Genomic DNA, 25,332 nt, shown 5'->3' on the forward strand with positions numbered 1-25,332 from the left:
AAGTCACTGCATCTTTCAGTTAGTGGCCTCCATGTAAGTCAACTCTCCATGAGCAGCCACAGTCTCAGTGATCTAAAAATACCAATTAGGTCACATCAGTCCTCTACTCTGCACTCCGCACATTCAAATGATTTTTCTTAGAACAAATCCAAATGCAATCCTTGATCTTATGTAATAGCCTTATAAAATAATATAAAATAAAATAACATATGTATTATTATATATAATAACATATATATTATATTAGCCTTATGTAATTTGGCCTCTACTTCCCTCTTCAATGTCATCTCTTACTGCCAGTAACTTCATTCACTCTTTCTGTGTCTTAAACATGCCATGCTCAGAGCCTTCACCCTTATATTGTTCCCTTTCCTTAGAACTCTCCTCCCTATATCTTTGCATATCTTACGCCCTCATGTTCTGGTCGGAGAGAAAACAAAAGTAAAACTAAGTATAACTCAGAAGGGAAGTTTCATGAGGCTAAGAATATGATCTTTATGCTATATATCTAGAACTCATAGAAAGGTATATGTAATAGATGCTCAATAAATATTGGCTACACATATGGGTGAATAAAACATGGATTGATCCTTCTTCATGCACACATCAAATAAGTCACCGAGCCCTGTCTTTTTAGCCACCTATAGTTCTCTAGAACCTCTTTACTTGCCCTATCCTGTCTGCCCCTTCTTCATAGGGCCATGCAAATGAACTCTCTAAATTGCAAATTTCATTATATCATTACTACTCTAGAAACTCTCAGGATAAAGCCCAAGTCTCTTAAAGTTGTTTGTCAGTCCCTTGGTGAACTGTCACCAACTGCCTCTTCATTCTCTTCTTTGACCATTTCTCTTTCAAACTCCATGCAGAAGCATTTTTAGTTTTTTAACATGTCATGGTCCTTCTCAACTCATTTCTTTGCACTGGCTGTTCCTTCTGCCCAGAGTTCCCAGTCCATCTCTCTCACTACCCTTCCCCTGGTCCACTCAGACATATCTTCCAGAGCTCAGTTGAGAAATTTCCTCTAGGAAGCCCTCTTTGGCTTCATAAATCTGAATTAAGTGCCCCCTCAGGGGGTTCCCACTGGTCTCAGTATTATCAAATTGTACTTACTATGCTAAGACACAATTACCCTCCATAAGGAAAGGACTTTTTTCTCTCTTGCACTCAAGTTTCATTTTCTGAAGCCAGATGGTGTTTGGTACACACAAGGGGCCCCTTAAATATTTTATTAATTCACTAAAAATATTTATGGAGCATCGAGAAGGTGCCCAGCGCTATCCTAGGAAATCAGAAATCCAGTTAATAATAAAAAATTCTCTATGTTTATGGAGTTTAAGTGACAATCAAAATATATAGTATGCCAATGGAGAGAAAAACTATGGAGAAAAATAAAGCAGGGGAGAGGGAAGGGAGTGCTGAATGGGGCAGGAGATTGTGATTTTAAACAGGGTGGCCAGGGAAGGACCCATTGAGAAGGGAACTTCGGAACAAGGTCCAGAGGTGCTCATCTCATTGTCTGGCAGATAGTAAATGTTGAATGGTGAAAATTTTCTGCTTCTCTGAACCATTTGGGGGGACTCTGCTGTCTCTGAGGTAACTAGTATTGCCTAAAGCTGCTTATAGAGGACTTCAGCCAAAGGAGCTGAAGGTGCATTTCTGTGTAGCACCTATCTCTGTCCTCATTCTCTGGCCCAGATGGTGTTGCAGCTCCTAAACTGACCACAGAGTCCCCCAGCTGATGGCTTCAGAAAATGCTCAGCTATATTCTGTCTTTCTGTTCAAGGGATCTTGAATTGTAACTGGCCCCTGACCCAGAAGATATAAAAAAGAGGGAAGACAGGAAGAGGTACAGAAATAATTCCTGCTATTTTCTCACAGGTTGGTGTTTTCATTAATTCTTATGGTCTGAGTCTTTAAAAGTCTTAGCAGCTTTTTAAAAAAATATTTAATTAATTAATTTATTTATTTGAAAGAGAGAGAGAGAGCGAGAGCAGGGGAAGAGGCAGAGGGAGAGAGAGAGAAAGAAGCAGACTTCCTGCTGAATGTGGAGCCTGACGAGGGGCACTGTTTCTAGATTCCAAGATCATGACCTAATCAGAAACCAAAAGCAGGATGCTCAACTAACTGATTTTAACAATCTTTTAAAAAAGACTTTATTTATTTATTTGGTGGGGGAGGTCTTAGCAGCTTTAAGACTATAACCTTCATTCTTAATGCATCTCAAAGACTTTTACTGATTTATGATTTATTAACAAACACATCCCTTTAAAAGCATGGCCAAAGTAAGCAGGCTAATGCACATATTTTCTTTTTTTTTAGTGCAAGTACATCATCCTACTTTAAGTACTAGTTGCAGGTGAATTTTGTGTAGTGATTGAATCAAAATGAGCACTTCTGTAAAGGCAACCAATCACGATGCAAGAGTGTTTTCCTGTATGTCTGTCCATGGCAGACAGCACCAAAATGGTCCTCAAAAGAAGTCCATCTAGGCAGCACTGGGAGCATTGGGACCTCAGTGACCACAGAGAAGAAATAAGCCCTTGCCAGGATTCTTTTCTCAGAGAATAGAAACACCAACACAGACAGACAACAGAAGATTGCCCTTGTACCTGTGTGTTTCTGGTTCCTTGTGGAAGGCCCTCAAAAGGTCAGCACCTTCAAATCTGCCTGGAGGTGGGGGAAGAATTAAATACTGTCTCCAAATGTATTCATTTCTTGTTGCTGCTCTAACAAACGACCACAAACTTTGTATAAATTCATGATCATACAGTTCTGGAGGTCAGAAGTCCTAAAATCAACATGTTCACAGAGCTGTGTACTTTCTGGCAGCTCTCAAGAAGAATCCCTTTCTTTGCCTTTCTCAGCTTCTAGGGAAACCTGCATTCCTTGGTTTGTGGCTCCTTCCTCCGTCTTCAAAGTCAAGACGGTAGCATCTTCAGGCTGCTTCCATTGCCGCATCTTTCCCCCACCCAGGCACCGCCCTGACTCTGGCTCCTCTTTTCAAACGACCTTTGTGATTATATTGAGGTCACTCAGAGAATCTAGGATTATCTCATCATTTCAGATTCATCAATTGTATCACATCTGAGAGTCCCTTTGTCTCGTAAAGTGACATATTACAGGGATTAGAACTCTAATATCTTTGGAGGTCATTTGTCCTGCCTATGACACAAGCTATCTTCATACATAAAGAAAGGTGTGCCTTGGAAATAATGAGGATTTTTTTTAAATTATTTATTTATTTATTTTTTTAAAGATTTTATTTATTTATTTGACAGAGAGAGATCACAAGTAGACAGAGAGGCAGGCAGAGAGAGAGAGAGGGAAGCAGGCTCCCTGCTGAGCAGAGAGCCCGATGCGGGACTCGATCCCAGGACCCCGAGATCATGACCTGAGCTGAAGGCAGCGGCTTAACCCACTGAGCCACCCAGGCGCCCCAATGAGGATTTTTTTTTTAAGGGAAAGATAGCTGCCACTTACTGAACAGGGCATGCGGGTGTTTACATATCTAATCTTTTTTTAACACTGGAATTTGTTCAATCTGGACATGGTTGTCATTCAAGGTAGTCACACTGGAAGGTCATGGGTGTATTTTAATGAAGCTCTCATTGCTCAAAAACATTTTGAACTTTCTAAAATCGCCTTCAGAGCCCTCACTGGAATATCCTTAATGCTCATTCTTCAAGAGTAGGTTTTATTTTTTTGGAAAGAACACAAATGCTGGGTTAAGCTAGATAATACTTTTGGGATCCAAAGGAAGGATAAATTATAAAAGAAATCTGCGTGACTTAAAATTGGCTCGGAAGATGTCAAAGAAACTCTACGATATTTTGAACAATGGCAGGCACATCTGAATAAGTGTGTAATAAAAAGCATGTTGAAGAATAATATTAATTCAAGGGGTGCCTGGGTGGCTCAAAAAAGCCTCTGCCCTTAGCTCAGGTCATGATCCCAGGGTCCTGGGATGGAGCCCCACATTGGGTTCTCTGCTCAGCGGGGACTCTGCTTCCTCTTCTCTCTCTCTGACTCTCTGCCTACTTGTGATCTCTGTATGTCAAATAAATAAATAAAATCTTTTAAAAAAAAGAATAATATTAATTCGAAAGTATAAATTTGGTTATGTTTACTAAGCCACTTTGTTTGATCTTATATAGTAAAATATTGCTATTACCTCAAGAACATTTTTATTTGAAAAAAAAGAATTCTTATATAGAATGATGTTTCTAATGAAACCACTTGGTGTTTGCCTACTCTTAATTTTCATGTTACACTGCCTAATTAGAGAAGCTATTTGTTACAAACTAGCTCTTTTCAAGTCCATTATCTTTTCATATTGTATCCCCTAATTAAATCCTTTATAGGATATAGGATTGTTTTTTAAATGAGGCCAAACTAGATCACTGGTTTAAAAAAAATAAATCCTCAAATCTTATAGCCAACACATAAAATCTCTTACCCTCTCTTTGATTTTATTAATAATCTTTAATGTTTCAAGAAACCAAGGAAGTAATTACCTGGAGAAAACTATGAGAAATTACCAGTGATGTTATTTATAGAATTTGGCTTGAAGAAAGGCAGGGAGGAAGACCTGAAATAAAAACATGACTCTAAATTTCTATCAAAAGATTTCATATGTATAAAAATCACTTAAAGGCCAAATGAACACGTTTGGGCAACAAGCCTTAATTGGCAGGATTTTAAAGCATGGCTAATTGGAACACCCTTTTTTTTTTCCCTAATTGATGTATGGCTGATAAACATCTTTATATTGGTTTCAAGTGTACAACACAGTGAGTCAACAATTCTATACATAAAAAGTTACTCTCACCACAGTAAATGTAGTTCCCCATCTGTCACCATACAATGTTATTACAATATTATTGACTACATCCCTATTTTTTGTTTTTCATCCTGTGACTTACTTATTTTATAAATGGAATTTTGTATCTCTTAATCCCCTTCAGTTATTTCATTCATCACCCAACCGTCTCTCCTCTGGCAACCACCAGTTTGTTCTCTATTTATGATCCTGTTTCTGTTTTTATTCATTTATTTATTTGTTTTGTGCTTTAGGTTCCACATATAAATGAAAGCATATGGTATTTGTCTTTCTCTGAATTATTTCACTTAGCCTAATACTCTTGAGATCCATATATGTTGCAAATGACAAGATCTCACTTTTTATGGCCAAGTAATATTCCACTGCATATATGCATGTGTGTGTGTATCACATCTTCCGCATCCATTCACCTATTGATGGACACTTACATTGCTTCTATATTGGGGCTATTGTAAATAATGCTGCAGCAAACAGAGTGATGCATATATCTTTTCAAAGCAGTGTTTTTGTTTTCTTTGGGTCAATGCCCAGTAGTGGAATTACTGAATCATACTGGAACATTCTGACTTTTAAAATTTTAATTAGTTTCTATTAAGGCTTCTAAGGTGTAAGTTTCCAAAGTAAAGAAAACTTTGAGTTTTGAAATTTTATTTACTTGGACATTAGAAGACTTGTTTTCAGTACTGTGCTTTCTGTCTTGGTCCTGTTTTCTCAGTCTCCCTGTCCTTTCCCCTTTTACACACACACACAATTTAGAGGTGCTCACTAAATTTATTTGCAATTCCTTGCTTAAATGAATGAAAACATTGATTAAAAGTGACCATTTGCTCATAATTCCACTGATTCCATTCTTGAGAGAGCATGCACATTTGGGAGGTGTAACGCAGTCAGTGGTTAACCGATTAATCTATGTGAGCACATAGACGCTTTGGGAATATCCACAGCCAGGCCTCCTGCGTCTTCCCCTCTGCCCTGTTCACTCTTATCCACCAAACATAACAGGCATTTTGGCTGCTAACTTTGAAAATATCAATCTTGTGTGTGGCATAATACTGGACTATAGGAGTGTTTCACTTTTCACAAACTCAGTGTATGGAAAATATACCTATGGAAACAGAAATAGTTACTATTCATTGTACAGAATGATTTTTCAGAGTATTAAAATTAGAAATCACTTGTAAAAATTTATTTGGAAGTGATATTTCAGGAACATGTTCGTTGCAAAATAAAAGTGGTGTATCTGTACCAGAGGAGAAAATTTTCTTGATTTTACTTGTCAAGCACCAGCATTCCATGGTTTTAAGGTTTGTTTAGCTCTGATACTGTGAAAACATAATTCCAAGTAGGGTATAACCATATTGGCTTGTACAAGTTCCCTTGATATTTTCACTCCCAAACAGAGTGGGCTTGAAGAATTTTGCTTGTACCTAGAAGCAATCTCATTAATGTTTATGAGATTTCACCTCTATTGACTGGCAAATGGTCTTATGTGAAGTAACACAGTAATCAACCAGTGGCAAAGCTAATTGGAATGTGGGTTTCCTAACCTTCTTGTATCTCAAACAAGGTCTTTCACCTAGAACAGTTTGCATGCAACTGCACAATATTTCATTGCTTTTCTTCGGTTTGCTGTCCAAGAGTGAGAGTGTGTGTGGAGAGCACTGTCTAGTTGAGGCAACATCTATCTTTTTTCTTAAATTGGACCAATGGAAAGAATACAGGCAGTAGAAAACAGGTGAGTAAAAGGACTGGTATTTTTTGAGCCTCTACCACATGTTGGAGGCTGGCTAAAGCAGTGGGTATCCCAGCTTGGCCGACTGTCACATGGATCTCAGACACGTCTGAGAATGCTGGAAGACCAGGGAAATTCCATCTGCAGGAAGGACAGAGGAGCGTCCCTGAGGAAGGTGTTGGAGGTGGTGGTGGGATCAGAACAATATGATGTGTCATTGTTTGTTGGATTATTTTTGCCTGGGACTGTGGGGAAACAAGGCCCACTGCATGCAATGTTACATGTGCATAGCCAGGACCACACCAGCAGGCAGGTTTTTAAAGTCTTTGAAGTGGGAAAACTGGTGTTCAGACAGAAAACAAATAGATAAGGGCATCTCATTTATTTATAACCTGTCTACATGAGCCATTGGAGCTGACAATCACCAGAGAACCGAGTGGCCCTGTTTTACTGTGGGATTCATGCTGTCAGTAAAGTCCAGGTTTATAGACCCCACCAAAATGTCTCCTCTGGAGAGTCCTTTCTGTCACGGGTGGATGCAGTCCCTCCTCTCTGCAATCCCATAGCTTTTGTGCATAGCTCCATTTTACTACTGTTTACGTTGCACTGTAATTTGTCTATACATCTGTGTTCCAGAAAAATAGGATAAAGTTTTCTGGAAATTTAATTTTCCACCGTCAATCATGCCCATTCTGCCTTCTACATGTTAAACTGCGTCGTGAGAAAAAAGAGGGCAGGTCCTTTATAGAAGAGAGGTCATTCATCAGCTTTCAAATACGAAGCTGACTTTCCTGATGTCTTTAGCGAAGAAAGGGCTAGAGTCAGGTTCAATGACAGAGAATGCATTCTAAATTCTGTAATTCTCCCTCCAGCATATTAAGAATTGATTACCAACTACATCAGAGTTTCTTCCAGAATGTGGAAGGTTGCTCTTTTCTACTTTAGGACCCAACTGGGAGGTCTGGTTTCCTGAAAGGAGGGTGTAAGACAAGGAAGTCCATGCTAGAGAGGAAGAGTGGGGGAAGAGCTTGTCTCTCCCACCATGGACTGTAGGAAGAGAAAAGGAATTAATATCGGAGAAGCGAGTGTTGAGTCATAGGTGCCCAGAGGTGCTCTCTCTGCACTGAAGTCCTAGGGGGGAAAAGAATGCTAGATAGTTAGAGGGGAAACTGAAAGTAAAGCATTGGTTTCCTTTTGGGACAGCCACACCAACCCGAAGAGTCTGCATCAGAGAATGATGAGAGGTGAAGTGTCATTAGCAGAGAGCACCCTAGTTCCCCAGAAGCCTTTTCTGGGGCTCCTGTTTTACCAGAAGTCTGAGTGATCTGCAAAGTGGTGCAGGCTGGCTTACTTGGGGTGGGGCGAGGGGTTCTATCTGACACGGACCAGCAAGGCCGAAGACCAAACACATTCACAGCCAGATACCTGGAGGCCGCAGGATCACTGAGGATCAGGGGGCTAGTTAGCAAGGAGAGGGACAACACTGGGGGCCAGAGTGAACATCAGAGGCCAGCCAAATGCCATGCAGAGTTGAGGAGCTCCACATCCAATCCAGCAAGTGCACACCCAACAACGGGAGAGCTGTCCTACCCTGGAGAGCAGCCAAAGGACCAACATAGGCCTGAGGTCACACTACAGACCCAGCCACACACCATCTCAGAAGTGAGTATGGAAGAAGGGACTTCTGAGAGGGTGAGCATTTGTCCAAAAGCAACTCAACTATCCAGAGAAATTGTTTAACTAGAAGACATTAGTAATTTCATATGAAATCAGACTTTTCCCTCCACCTCCTGCTATTTAGCCAGCTTGTGGGCATTTGAGGGGAAAGTTCCCTAGAAAGATTCGATAAATTACAAGATTATGAAGAAGGTGAAGATGCTCTGAACATCTAAGTATAGCATGAGTGAATCTGTGTGGAGACAATGCCTGTAACACTTGAGCTTCTTAAGAGCTGGGACAGTTTTTTCATCATCTCTACATCCCCAGAGCATAGTAGAATATTCAAAAGGTATGTAGAGTTCTATATCTGAGTCCTGTAAGAATAAATGAACTTACTGATGATAAAACCACTAACAGTCACTGTGTTGTCCTACCCCATTCATAGCTCACCTTTAGAAATTCATCCTTTCATGCATTAACTTATTTATTCAAATATGTCATACATTGTTGGTATCTATATATACATGATCTTGTGAAGGAAACAAAGATGAATTGTTTCTGCATTTATTCAAACACGAGAAATTTATTTAGTGCTTACTGTATACCGGATACACAGGTCTCACCTTCAAGGTCCTTATAGATACGCAGATATCTATCTTACAGATATCCCTCCTTACAGAGGGAGTAATATGTTTAAAAAAAAAAAAGAAAAGTCTATATTTTTCTCAGGTTAAAAGGCTGGCAAGAAACCTGCAGTGTCCAATCACATATTTATTTATTTATTTTTTAAATGTTATTTTATTTACATATGTAAGTTACTTCTACAATTGTGAAAATAAAAAGTTCAGATTTAAGAAATCTGAAAGATATTCAGAATATCATATTCCCTTTAAGGGTAAGAACTTTGTCTGCTTTTAAAGCTTTGCTTTTAAATGTACTTTAAAATATCTTTTGAATAGTCATAAATTGCCATAGTCCTACACCAAGGACAGGTAAAACAGCAAGGGTACAGAAGGAAACACATTCTTAAAAGCTGAACTCATAATCGTAAACTCAAGCTCATGGATCTGTTTCTAACGTGCATAGGCAGTTCTTGTCTCTGGGCTCATCCGTGGAGGTGAAAATACAAGTTGGCTACAAATAAGAAGTTTAGTGACTTTCTCTCTTATATTATAACTTCTTGACTATGGGACCAGAGGTACATGAGTCCTGAGGATGAGTGGTACCCCTCTCCTGTCTCCAAGAAACATACTACTAATGCATACTTTCTTTATCACCTGACTATATTGTATCCTAACTGATAACATAGCTGCCCACTGCCTCACAGCAGGGCTCAGGTCTGATCAGTCATCATATCCCCAGCCTCTAACCACAGCGTAGGCATTTTTGAAATAGTAAATACATCTGAAGGGCTAGTCTATTCACATGGCTTAAATTTTCAACATAACAATGTACAAACTACCCAGCCTTTCTCTGGATCTGATACAACTTAACTCATAGCCTACTGAAAATTGACAAAGAGAAAACCCAGAAATGACTGAGAGTTATGTAAAGCAATAAGACAAACTGTCACTTGTGTATGTCTTAGCATGTTGTGTATGTTACATGTATATGTTATGTGTATGCCTTGTAGAATTAATCTCAGAGCTGGATATCACAATACACACTGGGGAAGCTGGCTTGCATTCTGTATTCACTGGTCCTAACATGTCCGAGTCAGAGGAGCAGGACAGAAAGAAAATAGGGTCAGAGGAATTTCTTTCTTGTCCTTTGCCTCTGATGGAAACTGCCAGAAGAATGGAAAGTGCTCTGAAGTATACACTATGTGAGGAGGAGATGTATTAGAGGTACAGACCCCTCAGCATGGTTATCAGCAAGAGTACTGCAAATTGTTTCCAACGTGAGTTAATTTTAGTTGCCAAATACCATGTTTGAAGAGACCAGCTTTCTTCTGATTTCACAGAAGCACCAGTTTCATCTGTTTGCATTTTAGTACTACATGACTGAAAAAAGATGAATAATCTTTAGGCGAGAAGTTGTAAAGCTGATATTTCTACTGAATGGTTCGTATGGCACAGTTATAAAAATAGCAGTGCTTTTAGAATTTATCCAAATGTCACTACTAATCCATCTCAAAGTCACGGGCACAATCTATTCGTTCTCTGCAAGTCAAGAGATACAAACTCACAAAGGTGTCTTTAGAATACAATCTTTATAAATCCTCATAAATCTCTTCATTTTCTAATAAAGGAAACAGCTGGGTTTCTTCACTTCAATGTCTCTCCTCCATCATCTTTTTCCTTAATATGTTATCACTTTTGCCATTGTTAACCTTTTTTAGCTTCCAACTATGAAGGCAAAGTTAAAACATTTTTTTTCCCCAAAAGATGTTCAACATTAGCTCCTAGGGATCTGCACATTAAAACCACAATGAAATATCACTATGTATGTTTTGGAATGGCTAAAATAAAAGATGATGATAACACCAAGTGCTGATGAGGATACAGAGAAACTGGGCCTCTCACACATGGCTGGTGGAAATGTAAAATGGTGCTTCAGCTCTAGAAAGCCATTTGCCAGTTTCTAAAACCAAACAGGCACTTTCTGTATGACCTAGCAGATGCACTTTTGCACATTTATCCCAGAGAAATGAAATCTTATGTTAACACAAAAACTTGCACATGGATGTTCATAGCATCTTTATTTGTAAAAGCCCAAAGTGGAAACAACTCAAATGTCTCTCAACAGGTGAATGGCTAAACACACTTTGGTACATCTAGACCATTTAATACTACACTTCAATAAGAAGGAATAAAATATTGATATATGCAAAAATCTGGATGCACTTAAAGATGTTATGCTTAGTGGGGGAAAAAAAAACAAACAGTCTCCAAAGGTTAAACACTGCATGATTACGTTTTATATGGCATCTTCCTGCTGACAAAATCATATAGCTGGAGAATAGATTAATGGTTGCCAGATGACAGGGATGGGTTGGTGGGATGGGTGCAATTTCACAGCAGCACAACAGAGTTGCTTTGTGGTAATGGGGCAGTTCTGTATCCTAATTGTGCTAGTGTTTAGACTTACAAATGGGATCAAATTGCATAGAAGTACACACACACACACACACACACACACACACACACACATTCATGAATGAAAGAAAAGGGGTTGAAAACTGAAAAAGATCTGTAGCCCAGTTAACAGTATTGTACCAGTATCAATATACTGGTTTTGACATCATACAAAAGTCATATAAAATGTCACAATTGGGGAAAGCTGCATAAATGATGCAAAAGACTTTATATATTTTTGCAATTCCCTGTGAGTCTATAATTATTTCAAAAATATATATTTCCAAAAAAAAAAAGAAAAAAAATATTTTCCTTTCAAGTTTCATGTATCAGTTGTTTGTGACATCTAACCCAAAGTTTGGTGAACGAGCTCAAAGGGCAGGAAGAAAAAGCAAAGACAGGCTCTTGGTGTCTTTTTGGTTTATGTCTCTATTTTTAAAAGAATCAAGAAACAAAAGTATTTGGTGCTGTGCCAACTATTAATGAAGACTGGCTTGTGAAAACAGAAGTGCTTTGATAAAAGGTTACAGGGTCACATCTTATCATTTCTTTCCTCAGAAATTTTCATGGCTCTCTTTCACCTATAAAATTAAGTCACACTCTTCCTACTGCCATTGAAGACCTCCTACAATATGGTCCCAACTTAAGTCTTCGGTTTTGTCTTTCTCTATTCCTTTAAGAGAATCCACTGCTTTAATCGGTTCTCTACACTAGAACCTGAGTTTTCTTTAAGACTCAAGTTTGGCTTCCCATGGCACTAAGCCTTAAGACTCAAACAATTGACCTGGCCGTCAAGACTCATAGTATTTGGTGTCTGCCTCCTTCTCCAGGCTGTCTTGTACAATTTTCATTCCCTATGCCCAGTCACATGACTGGTCTCCAACTTCATCCTTGCCACAGCCCTTCCTACCCAGGGCTTTAAGCCTATTGTCTTCTTTGTTTAGATCTCCTTCCACCCCTCCTATTTATTTATTTGTCTATTTCCTCTTATTTTTATTTTTTATTTATTTTTTATTATTAAGTTCAGTTAGCCAACATATAGTACATCATTAGTTTTTGCTGTAGTGTTCAACAATTCATTAGTTGCATATAACATTCAGTGCTTATCACAACATGTGCCCTCCTAATACCATTATCTGGTTACCCCATCACTCCACCCCTCCCTTCTGTAACCTTCAATTTGTTTCCTAGAGTCCAGAGTCTCTCATTGTTTGTCTCCCTCTTTGATTTCTTCCCATTTAGTTTTCCCTCCCTTTCCTTATGGTCCTCTGCATTATTCCTTATGCTTTACATATTAGTGAAAACATATGATAATTGTCTCTCTCTTTTTGACTTATTTCGCTTAGCATAATCCTCTCCAGTTCCATCTATGTTGATGCAAATGGTAGGTATTTGTCCTTTCTGATAGCTAAGTGATATTCCTTTGTATATATGAACCACATCTTCTTTATTCATTCATCTGCTGAAAGACATTTTGGGTCCTTCCATAGTTTGCCTATTGTGGACATTGCTGTTATAAACATTGGAGTGCAGGTGTCCCTTCTTTACACTACATCTGTATCTTTGGGATAAATACATAGTAGTGCAATTGCTGGGTCATAGGGTAGCTCGATTTTTAACTTTTTGAGGAATCTTATACTGTTTTCCAAACTGGCTGTACCAGCTTGCATTCTCACCAGCAGTGTAAGAGAGTTTCCCTTTCTCCACATCCTTGCCAACATTTGTTGTTTCCTGTCTTGTTAATTTTTCCTTTTAACTGGTGTAAAGTGGTATCTCACTGTGGTTTTGATTTGCATTTCCCTGATGGCTAGTCATGTTGAGCATTTTTTCATATGTCTATTGGCCATTTGGATGTCTTCTTTGGCGAAGTGTCTGTTCATGTCTTCTGCCCATTTCTTGACTGGATTTTTACTTTTGGGGGACTGAATTTGATAAATTCTTTATAGATCTTGGATACCAGCCCTTTATATGTAATGTCATTTGCAAATATCTTCTCCCATTCCTCTCCCATTGCCTCTTAGTTTTGTTGACTCTTTCCTTTGCTGTGCAGAAGCATTTTATCATGATGAAGTCCCAAAAGTTCAGTTTTACTTCTAGAGATGTGTCTTGAAAGAAGCTGCTGTGGCTGACATCAAAGAGATTACTGCCTATGTTCTCCTCCAGGATTTGAATGAATTCCTGTCTTACATTGAGGTCTTTTATCCATTTTGAATTTATCTTCGTGTATTGTGTAAGAGAATGGTTCAGTTTCATTCTTCTGCATGTGGCTGTCCAATTTATTGAAGAGAATCTTTTTTCCATTGGATATTCTTTCCTGATTTGTTGAAAATTATTTGACTGTAGAGTTGAGAGTCCATTTTGGAGGTCTCTATTTTGTTCTAATGATCTGTGTGTCTGTTTTTGTGCCAATACCATGCTGTCTTGATGATCACAACTTTGTAACAGAAGTTGAAGTCAGGCATCGTGATGCTCCCAGCTTTGGTTTTCTTTTTCAGTACTCCCGTGGCAATTCAGGGTCTTTTCTGGTTCCATACAGATTTTAGGATTGTTCGTTCCAGCTCTGTGAAAAATGTCAATGGTATTTTGATAGGGATTGCATTGAAAGTGTAGATTGCTCTGGGCAGCATAGATAGTTTAACAATCTTTATTCTTCCAATCTGTGAGCATGGAATGTTTTTCCATCTCTTTGTGTCTTTCTCAATTTCTTTCACAAGTATTCTGTAGTTTCTAGAGTATAACTCCTTTACCTCTTTGGTTAGGTTTATTCCTAGGTATCTTATGGTTTTTGGTGCTATTGTAAATGGAATCAATTCCTTAATTTCTCTTTCTTTAGTTACATTGTTAGTGCATAGAAATGCAACTGATTTCTGTGCATTGATTTTGTATCCTGCCACATTGCTGAATTGCTATATGAGTTCTAGTAATTTGTGGATGGAGTATCATGTCATTTGCAATGAGAGAGAGTTTGACTTCTTCTTTGCCAATTTGAATGCTTTTTATTTCTTTTTGTTGTCTGATTGCTGAGGTTAGGACTTCTGTACTATGCTGAACAATAATGGTGATAGTTGGCATCGCTGTTGTCTCCTGACCTTAAAGTAAAAGCTCTCAGTTTTTCCCCGTTGAGAATGATATTCACTGTGGGCTTTTCATAGATGCTTTTATGATGTTGAGGTATGTTCCCTCTATCCCTTTTTTAAAAAATTTATTTATTTATTTTTTCAGCGTAACAGTATTCATTGTTTTTGCACAACACCCAGTGCTCCATGCAATAGGTGCCCTCCCTATTACCCACCACCTGGTTCCCCCAACCTCTCACCCTGTCCCTCTATCCCTATACTTTGAAGAGTTTGAATCAGAAAAGGATGCTTTTATTTTGTCAAATGCTTTTTCTGCGTCAATTGAAAAGATCATATGGTTCTTGTCTTTTCTTTTATTAATGTGCTCTATCACATTGATTGATTTCTGAATGTTGAACCACCCTTGCATCCCATGAATAAATCCCACCTGGTCATGGTGAATGATCCTTTTAGCACCCTGTTGGAACCTATTGGCTAGGATCTTATTGAGTATTTTGGCATCCATGCTCATCAGGTATATTGGTCTGTAATGCTCCTTTTGATGGGGTCTGTGTCTCATTTTGGGATCAGGGTACTGCTGGCTTCATAGAATGAATTTGGAATTTTCCCTTCTATTTCTTTTTTTTTGAAACAGCTTCAATAGAATAGGTATTATTTCTTCTTTAAATATTTGGAAGAATTCCCCTCGGAGGCCATCTAGCCCTGGGCTCTTGTTTGTTGGGAGATTTTTGATTACTGCTTCAATTTCCTTATTGGCTGAGGGTCTGTTCAGATTGTCTATTTCTTCCTGTTTCAGTTGTGGTAGTTTTTAAGTTTCCAGGAATACATCTATTTCTTCCACTCCTCTTTCAGACTTCAGTTCCACTATCAATTCTTCAGGGGAAAACCTTCCTCAACTTGCCAGTTGAAGTCAGGTTGGTTTGACGGCCATTCTCATAGAACTGTGTTGCTTTCCTTTAGAATGCTTATCCTTCATTAAAACTATACATCCATTCGTTTGATTATTTGACCAAATGCTGCTTTCCCTATTTGACTAAAAGTTCCATGAGAATACAGCTTATATCTATTTTTGCTTGCAACTTTATTCACCACTTAATAAAATGTCTTGAACATAGAATTATTTAATAATTATTTTTTTTGGTGACTGGATGAATCAAACTGGAATAATTGCTCCCCAATCATATTTATTGGGTTTCCTGCCCTCACGCTTCTGTCATGCTCTTCATTCCATGTGCAAATCTATACCCACATTTTATCTTCTCTACATTTTATCTAATTTTATAGACTCATATGAATGGGTACTTTCTTGGTCTTTGAAAATACACATCATCTCTGCCTTCTTTGGAAACTGTAGCACTTAGGCATCTGTTCTCTTGCAGTACTTGGCACTGCTATCGATAGATTTTTGCCTCTTATGCTCTTTATCAATTCATATGTTTCTGGAGGGCAAGGCTTATTCATTTCTCTTTATGTCACTTGCGATAATTAGCTCATTTCTCAGAGGCTTAATTAATATATTTTCCTTATTGATTAATATGAGTAAAAGCTAAACACATATTAAGAGCTGAATTAATATTTATAGAAATAAGGAAAAATTATCGGCACTTGTTAGTTCTACTGATTTCCAATGAGTAAACAAAATTAAATTACTAAATAGCTGTACAGACATGGTTCCAGAACAAATGCCTTCTGTTCTGACCATTTATTATTATTTCATAGGTTTATTTGTTGTATGTGGCCAAGTAATTCTAAAATTGTTAGATTCAACTTGCTTTTTTACTTCTCACTATTCCTTGCTCAGTAAATTACAATGAAGACCAACTGATATTCCAGTAGAATTATTATTTTTCTTTCTCGCTAAAAAATTAAGATAAACTTTTTCATAGAACAGAACATTAAAATAGGCATTGAAGAATGAATTTGAGAGAGGTAGCAGGATGGATCAGGATGGTGGGGTATGACATGGGTTGAACTAAACACCTGAAGACCATGAGACCAGTTGTTAAGAATAAATTGCCACTGTTCCAAAAAGAAAAGAAAGAAAGAGAAAGGAAAATTGAAAAAAAATTTTTTTTTCAAAAAAGCTCTATAGAACTTAAGAAACCAACAATTGGTTGTGACTTTACAATGCTTAAAAACAAACAAACAAACAAACAAACAAAAAACCCACAGAAGCCAACTATATTTTCAAAGGAGAACATCTCCTCTTCATTCTCCCCAGACTCACTTACAGTTTTTGGCTCTGGGCTAATGGGCTCAGCTCTGCCACAAAGCTAACATTTGTCTCTTCCTTCTCCTGCTCTATCTGTAAAGACATTCTGGAGACCTCCACATATAGATAGAGAACTGCTGGGAATTTCTGTGCCCCCAAACAGTGGAAATCAATGCAATTGAATTAACTTCTTTAAACATTTATTGAGTACCTGGCATGTGCTGGGTTTTCTAGTAGGTACTAGAAATTCGGAGGTGAACAAGAAATTACCCTTGCTGTGAAAGAACTCACAGTCGGGTGAAGTAGGTGGGAATATTCAAACATCATTCTTCAGTAAGACAGACTGTAGACAGAGCTAACAAAGTGCCATGGGAGCACAGAAAAGAGATACCTATTTCTGTTGTGGGACTTATTGAAGTGAGTGGGAGTAAAGCTGAGTATTGGGGGTACGTAGCTGATTTCCCAGCATTCATCCACCTTTCTCCTCCTGCAGTGGGTGACATGTGATTAGTGGGATTGATCCCATTCTGATGCCATGAGTGAGTGCTGACTGGTGAGCCAGTAACCCTCAAGCAGAGATGGTACTCCCCTGCCAGAGGGCATCTGGAAATCCACAGGGACATTTTTAGTTGATATAAGGCTGAAAAAGATGCTATTAGCTTTTAGTGGACGGACGGAAGCTAAGAATGTTAAATGACCAATAAAGTAGGAAAGGGATCCAAATCATGAAAAATTGCCCCACCCAAAATGCCAGTAGTACTCCTACTGAAAAACATGAGTCTGAGACAATCAGAAATCTCATCCTGTATTGGGTTGGGGAGTTCAACTTTAAGCCAATTAGCTCACAGAATTCCCCTGCTGTCATTGTGGTCCAATTAGTATAAGGGCTCTGGACTTCTTTTCAATGGGTTTAGGTAGACAAACATCCTTTCTGTCTCACTGGGCATGCAGGAAGAAGCCTGCAGCCCCATCTGATTCCAGCTTAGACAACTTCCCATTCAGTCTATGCAATCTAATATGTTTAGGTCGTTGGTTTGCTTGCTTGATTCTGCATTTTTGTTATTGTTTTCTAAGTAAATTATTTGAATGGCAGGAATGTTGTTGTGGTATCAAGTCTAAGTAAGATCTAACATACGTGAATAATATTTTGTTTTCATCCCAGAGCCTTGGAATGCTATAAAATTCATAATATTGCCATAAAGGGGAAATGAGGGTGAAACAAAATGGTCAAGTGTATCATTTATGGTATAATGAAGAATGTAAATGGTGTCTGGTGAAAGTTGTGAAAACCTAAGTTTAAACTTGCAGTTATGTTTGTGTATATGTACACACACACCCATGTGCATAAAAGAAAAGGAGAGGGAGGAAGGGAGGACAGAGTGGCTATCTTCATGAATAACACTATTTAGAAATTTGTATCTTGTTCTTTTAGGAAAGATTCTGTCCCTTGCGGTTGCAAAATTTCCTCATTAAAGAAAGCTAAAAGAAAAGATTATTAAGCACTGATTACTTAATCAAAGTTCATTAACGTGTTCTAAGATGTTTTAAGTTGTGTTTAAAATGGCTCTGTTTTTATGCCTATTAATAACTCTCCTACTGACATAAGATTAGTTGGTAGTATTTATAGCTAGGAAATATTTTCCTACATTGTCAATAGTTACAGTCCAATAAGAACAAAGAGGAAAAAGATATCCAATTACATTTGAATTAAGAAAAATTAGTAAGACATAGAAATAATGCACAAGTTAATTTTTAAACACCCAATTTCCCTCTTGCAAAACCTTTAGAGAAGTATTTAGACCTCCAGGTGACTAAACTGAAAGCAAACTACATCTAGAAACTGAGGAGGGTGAGAAAGACATAAGATCCGCCAGTACCTGAATACTGGTCAGAGTCGTATACTGGTAAGCCTTGACCACCAGATAATTTGCTTCCAGGTCGATGAGTCCCAGGATCATATACTTCCACCATCTTCGTCGTAAAATTGCCAGGAGGTTTTCTTCTCCTGTGTCATGAAGGTGAGAAGAAATGGGTTAGGTTCTGAAATATAAACTATATATGTAGAAGGATTCTAAATTGTTGTTGTACTTTATATTTTTCCTGTTCCTTAACAAATGTTCAATTAAACAAATGAATTGTGTCAAAGATTGACATGTTTTTACTTAGCTAATAGTCTTCATTGTAGACTCTGGCTTTTCAAATTGGTTTTTATACCAGAATAAGACTAGGTAGGTTTTTAGTTCACCATGAAAGGCCTTTTTCTCATGAACATTTGATGAAAAAGAGTCATATAATGTAAAAAATAAAAGGAAAGGTATACCAGAAAGGCTGCATAAACACACACAAAGTCCAAATCATTCTAAACTTCAGTATTGTGGTAAAATAGAAAGAAACAAAATGAGGGTAGGCCAATGGACAAAGGCCTATGCTTGACAGCACATCTGCAGTTAGACTCCCAGATGCCATCCTGAGTGCTTGCCCAGCTTTGAACATTACATTCTGGTGGGGTGTGGGTGATGGGAAAGAATTAAAGTAGAGGGTCACTCTCAGATGGATAGGAGCCATAGGACCATGGCCTGAATATTGCCCCAAACCAGAATCTTCACCATCTTGCCTCTTAAGTTTATAACATCAGAACAGATTTTGAATCCCTTAGCTTTTCATCCATATTTTTACATCTTTCAAGCCTGAAAGAAACCTCATTTCTCAAGGGGAAATCATGATTGTTAATAATAACAGCTCTCTGGAGTCAAGCTGTGAAGTCTTCATAGAAGTATGGGATTTGCAGAAACTGAGTGAATAGTGACTGTATTTATTATGATTGCTGCACAACAAATTATCCTAAAACACTGCTGCCTAAAACAATAAGCATCTATTACCTCCTTGTTTTGTGGGTCAAGAGTCGGGACACAGCTTAACTGAGTGTCTTTGATTCAAGCTGTCTCAATAAGCTGCAGTCAAGTTGTCATCCATGGATGTAGTCACATCTGAAGGTCTGACTGGGGAGGGATATCCTTCAAAACTTACTCAGCATGGCTATTAGCAGGCCTCAGTCCTTACCTCAAGGCCCTGCCTGAAGACATGGCAGTTGATTTCACCCAGGATGAGCACTGGGGGCAAGGGAGACAAAGTGCAGGAGAGAAGGAAGGTACATGTTTTTTTTTAATAACTTATCATCAGAAATGGGACTTCTCCCCTAGTCTCTTCTTTAAAGGAGGGTCAACAAGTTCAACCTACATTCAAGGAAGAGAATTTTGTAAGGGTGTGACTATCAGGAGGCAGAGATCATTGGAGATTATCTTAGAGGTTGGCTTCCCCAGTGACACACACTTCTAGTATTTTAGCTGTGCTTAAGCTGGTTCTCAAGAACCTCAATAGACTCCACATCCCTCGCCTGTCCTTGAGCCACTCTCAGGACTTTGAACACCTAATTTCTACCACTGGTCTTATTCAGGTGACCATGATATGAGGTGAAGACCTTTTCAACCTTACATAAACTTGTAAAACAAATCTTTCCAGCTACATAGAGAAGTCGGAGTCTGGGCTGTGCCTGGTTGGCAACAAGGAGAGACAGGTCTCTGGACCTTTGGTAGCTAACCCAGTTTTCAAGCCTCATTTTGGGAGCCACACTTTTCACAACATTTGCTCCAAGTATACTAAAAATCTTTCTGACTCAGTGAATTGTTAATTCTTGTTCATCCTTCAAAATTCAGCTATTCTCTGCCATTTTGTCTGCTATCACTACCCCCTTGGCAATGTGTACCCAGTAGAGTCCTTTCACATGATTGTGACTACTTAGAAATTTTCTATTCACAAAACTGAGAGTTTGGGGATGATAAGACATCAATGTCCTACTCATATATGTATCCATTATCCTAAGCATACTGACATATAATAAGGATTAACGAAGTGTTTTGGAATGGACAAATAATTGAACTGAAAAAAAAAGTGTGAAGTGCTATTTCTCTGAGTACGTCAAGAGTCAGCTCTATATATGAGTCACATTTCTTGTGTTTTGCTCTGAGATTCATAGCCGGTGGATGTGATCCCTAAGGTCATTTCTTTATAGCCAGCTCATTTTGACAGCACCCTTGCACAGCATTTCTGTCTTTCTTATCTGCCTACACATTTGATCAATCAACACATCTCTTAGGATTTGCCTTGTAAATTAGTGATTTGCCACCTGACTGAATATTCCCATCTTCTTGAGAGATTTTTTAAAATCTCAATGTTTGGAACCAGACACTCAAAATTCTAGTGTAGTTGGCTTTGGGTGGAGCCTGGGCATTGGGCTGAGGATCAGACTTAGGACTTTCAAATGGTTGATGTCCAGTGGTTATCCTCAGGATGACCTGCACTAGGAATTTCAGATATAAGCACAAAGTAGTGAAGGCTCTTCATACCAAAGAAACACCTGAACATCTGGCCTGAAGTATGCTTTTCCTTGTCTTGTCTCTGGGCTTTTCCCTGTGCTGATTCCTCTGCTTGGACTGTTTTTCTTCCAGTCTCCAAATGAAAGATGAGCATAGACACTAACACCAGGGAGCCTTCCTTGGTCTTCCTAGGGCTGGATTTCCCTGTAATATGCTTCTTTAACACCCTTTGCTTACCCACATACAATACTAATCTCACTGTATTATAATGACCTGTTTTCTTGACCCTATTACTCATTAGATTATTAGCAATTTGAAGACAGTAGCATTACCTTGGTCATCACTTTATCTCTAGGATCCAAAAATACATAGTAAGTGGTCAATAACTAATACAAAATGTATGAATAAATTTCATGTTTCATAATCTCAGCAATGCTAAGTAGATCGAAATTGAGGTACTTAAAATAGATCTACTATAAACATTCATGTTCCGGACAATGAAAATTGTTTTCCAGTTAGAATGTAGACAACATCTGACACAATTAATTTGGTGACCATTTTACACATGACATACTATATACATAGGACATAAAAAGGTCGATGGCGTATTTAACTGCAAAGCTGCAATTCTATAGTTACAGGTCATTGTCCCAGTTAATTTACACAATGAATAGACAGTTGCCAAACTCAGAGCATACCGCCCACATCTCAATGATGTAAGACTGAAAATCTGGGTCATGGTGCTGTTTGTTCTACGAATCAATAACATATTCAAAGTGTAATTCACTACATAGATTCAAAGGAATGATTAGTTGACTTGCTGTTCTGCTGCAAAAGTCTGCAAAGCAAAACACCCTAAATAAATGTTCCATATTGTTCCATATTGTTTGATTTGAAGCACCAGAAAACATACAACATTCTTGCACAGCAAAGTTATCCAGGAAGGCAAGAGAGCACTTTTGTATTTTTGGCTGAGCAAAAATTCCAGCCCTAAGAACGACTGCTTAGGGATTTATCTACATGACTCTCATTAACACTGATGTACAACAGGCCATTAAAATTCTTTCTAAAATAATGAAAATGCGTTCTTTACAGCCTTTGTGCCAAAACCCTCCCTAAATCTCATAAAATAGGGCCATCCATAAGAAACACCAGCACAACTGCTGGTATGTTAATGTTTTGAAATTCTTTTTTTTTTTTTAATTAACTGAAGGAGTAATAAAATCCATGGGTGGAAACTTTAGAATTACAGTTTGTCATTTGCATGCATTCTGTTAATTATTATTTTTATTATCAATATGCTCAAATATAAATAAATTAGAGAATATTATAATAAGGTAACCTGCAATCTGACTTAATAGATGTTAACATTTTGCCATATTTGCTTCATAAATATTGTTTTTTTTCCTGAGGAAGAAAATGTTTAAGATAAAACTGAAGCTCCCCTTCTGCTCTTGCCAGATTCTATTCCCTTCCCTCCTTCCACACATCACTGTCTTGATATTGTTGTGGATCCTTCATGTTTGTGTTTTTGTTATACATTTCCTAGTTACGTTTGTATCTGAAACAGGATATAACTTCCTTTGGTATGTTTTTAAACTTTAAATGAAAGTTTACTGTATATACTGTAGATGTCATTCTTCTAGGTTCTTTTTTTTTTTAATGTTTAACATTGTTTTAGAAATGTATCCCTATTGTTTTGTGTAGAGCTAACTCATTTATTTTAAACACTGCATATTCTCATACTCTCTGAATATGCCACAATTTATCCAGTCTCCCACTAAGAGACATCTAAGCTGTTTCCAATTTTTTTCTATTAGGAACAGTGTGGCCAGGAAAGTTACCCTGATTTCAAGTAACAGCATTCTAGAAACAATAACTACTTCACTAATTAAGAACAGGGAAGGGAATTACTGACAATCTTTATCACATCATTCATATTGAATTTTACTAAGCACCAACAGCACGATCAATTAAAAGTGGTTTAGCATTTTAGTAACAAAAAACTTCTCTGATACTCACTTTGTATCAGACAGTATCTACATGCATTACAAATATTAACTTTCCTAATCTTAATCATAACACCATACAGTAGACATTGCTATTAACCCCATTTGCAGATGATAAGACCAAGGCCTAGAGGAGTTAAGTAACTTGCCTGAAAGGTCACACAGATAAGCCAGGATCTGGACTCATGACAATCAGGCCCTAGGCTTCATACTCGTTAGTCCTGTACAGTTTTGCCTCCCTAATTTGTACTGTGGCATTGTCCTCAGGAGTCACACACTTCTCATTTCTCTTTCATGACCTATCTGTCCCTACTCACCCCTCAGTGCCCCTCAGCTAACTCTTGGGTGCCCATCACACTGAAGCTGATGTGCATGAAGCCCCCCCCCCCCCTCCATTGCCAGCGCCCAGCAATGCAGCTCCTGTAGCAACTTAGGGATGATGATGTGTCTGACTCCCAGCAAGTCAGTATCAAGGATTTGGCGTCTCCCTGCCTGATCTAAGCCCAGGACGAAATTCCCCTTATGAAATGTAAAATAAGTTTTAAAGTCATTTCTATTGCTTAAAAAACTCTAATTACAAGAATTACTGTTTTATGCTATACTACTTGCTAAAGCTTCAGGCATAGTAGCAATGGTCACACATGGGGTGGGGCAAGGTGGTAGTGAATACGTGCTAAATCAAAGAGAGAACTTTTGAACAAAAACATGATGCACATTCATGGCGGTGTCTGGAAAACAGAGACCTTTGATTCATAATGTTCTTGTTCACCCCCAGTGGTAGTCTGGGTCAAGAATAACAGCACTGCAAGACTGCACCAGAGGTAGATCGGCTCAGGGAACAAGAAGCTGCATTATTCTTGGGACACTTTCATTAAGGGTTCTCATGGGTGGTGTGAACCTTCATGGCATTCTTATGCAAGAACAGAACCCAGCATGCCTTGCATGGAGAGTCTGCAAGCAAGAGCAAAGCCTCTACACAGGGGTTGAGACCCTTACTTGAATGGACCCCTCTTTGTCTCACAAATGGAGCCATAACACCACCTTTCTTTACCAGAACTCTAAATGGAAGTGTTGAAGTATCAATCAGTGAATCTGGGGGGGGGGGGGGGGGGGGGGACTTCTGATGGCAGTCTTAATGATTCATCTTCAAAAGCTAAAATGTAGTATTAGAATGTAGAGCTTAAAACAATTCTCTTTGTGAGAAAAGTAAACAAAATAAATGCACTAATAAGGAAATGAAAACATAAATTGTTCACAAAAAGGACTGTAACCAGTTGTACTTTATAATAGGAATCTGAGAGTAAAGATGAAACACAAAAAGGATAGATAATGAAGATTCAACTTTGTTTCATATTCTTTCAGTCATTTTTTTTTTTTAAAGATTTTATTTATTTATTTGACAGAGAGAGAGATCACAAGTAGGCAGAGAGGCAGGCAGAGAGAGAGGAGGAAGCAGGCTCCCCGCGGAGCAGAGTGCCCGACGTGGGGCTCCATCCCGGGACCCTGAGATCATGACCTGAGCCGAAGGCAGCGGCTTAATCCACTGAGCCACCCAGGCGCCCCTTCAGTCATTTTTACTATTAGAAATAGACAGTGAGATTGGGAAGAGCATAAGAGACAATGTTTTGCCTTGGTAACAAACAGACTTGGGTTTGAGCACTGACTGCCTTCTGCTATGTGGTACTAAGTAACTTGGTTAATGGCCTTGAACCTCAACCCTCTACTACAAAACAGGGATTATAACAACTATCTCATAGGGTATCATCGATTAAAGGTAGTATGAATAAAGTGTATAAGCTAATATCTAGCTAAGGTCGGTGCATAAAACACCATGCAATGGGTAGGGTTCTGAAAGCCTTGTGCCCTTCCAGCCACCCATGACAGGCTAAATCACCATGTTAGATGCAGCACACAGGAAGCTCAGGATAGTGAACCCTCATAATTATTCATTAAGACACTGGCCACACATGCCTGTCTGTCTCTTCCTCTGGATCACATCCAAGCCAGTGTACGACATTTGTCCCAACTAGAGACAGGCTGAGGGCCTTGTCTTTGACGCCTTTCCCCTGGACCAGACCCACGTCTTGATCCTTTGGGTCACACCACTTGACAGGAGAGTGGAGGCTGTGTATGGATGCACCTGCTCTCTGTCATCCCATCCCAGTCCCCCTCAGCACTTCTCTTGTTTATGTCTCCTCAACGATGTCTTTCCTAGTAAGTTGGACAATGTAAAATCTTATTATTAAGGCAAGAGAGCTGAATAACACTTTTAAAATCTGCTCAGTCATCTGGCTATTTTCCAGAAATGCCTAATAAAACTTTGGGAAAATATCCAAAAGCTAAAAATGAA

The 25,332-nt window shown here is 38.5% G+C and overlaps 1 protein-coding gene across 1 annotated transcript in view; it reads right to left on the minus strand.

The window, feature by feature from the left end:
* Nucleotides 1–25,332, minus strand: part of SLC35F1 (solute carrier family 35 member F1) — a 398,751-nt gene that overhangs the window by 57,340 nt on the left and 316,079 nt on the right. Inside the window, exon 3 of the mRNA XM_046004052.1 lies at nt 18,478–18,605. Coding sequence (XP_045860008.1) covers nt 18,478–18,605 — 128 coding nt within the window. The remainder of the gene's footprint in view (nt 1–18,477; nt 18,606–25,332) is intronic.

Source organism: Meles meles, chromosome 5 (genome assembly GCF_922984935.1).
Source record: "Meles meles chromosome 5, mMelMel3.1 paternal haplotype, whole genome shotgun sequence".
NCBI lineage: Eukaryota > Metazoa > Chordata > Mammalia > Carnivora > Mustelidae > Meles > Meles meles.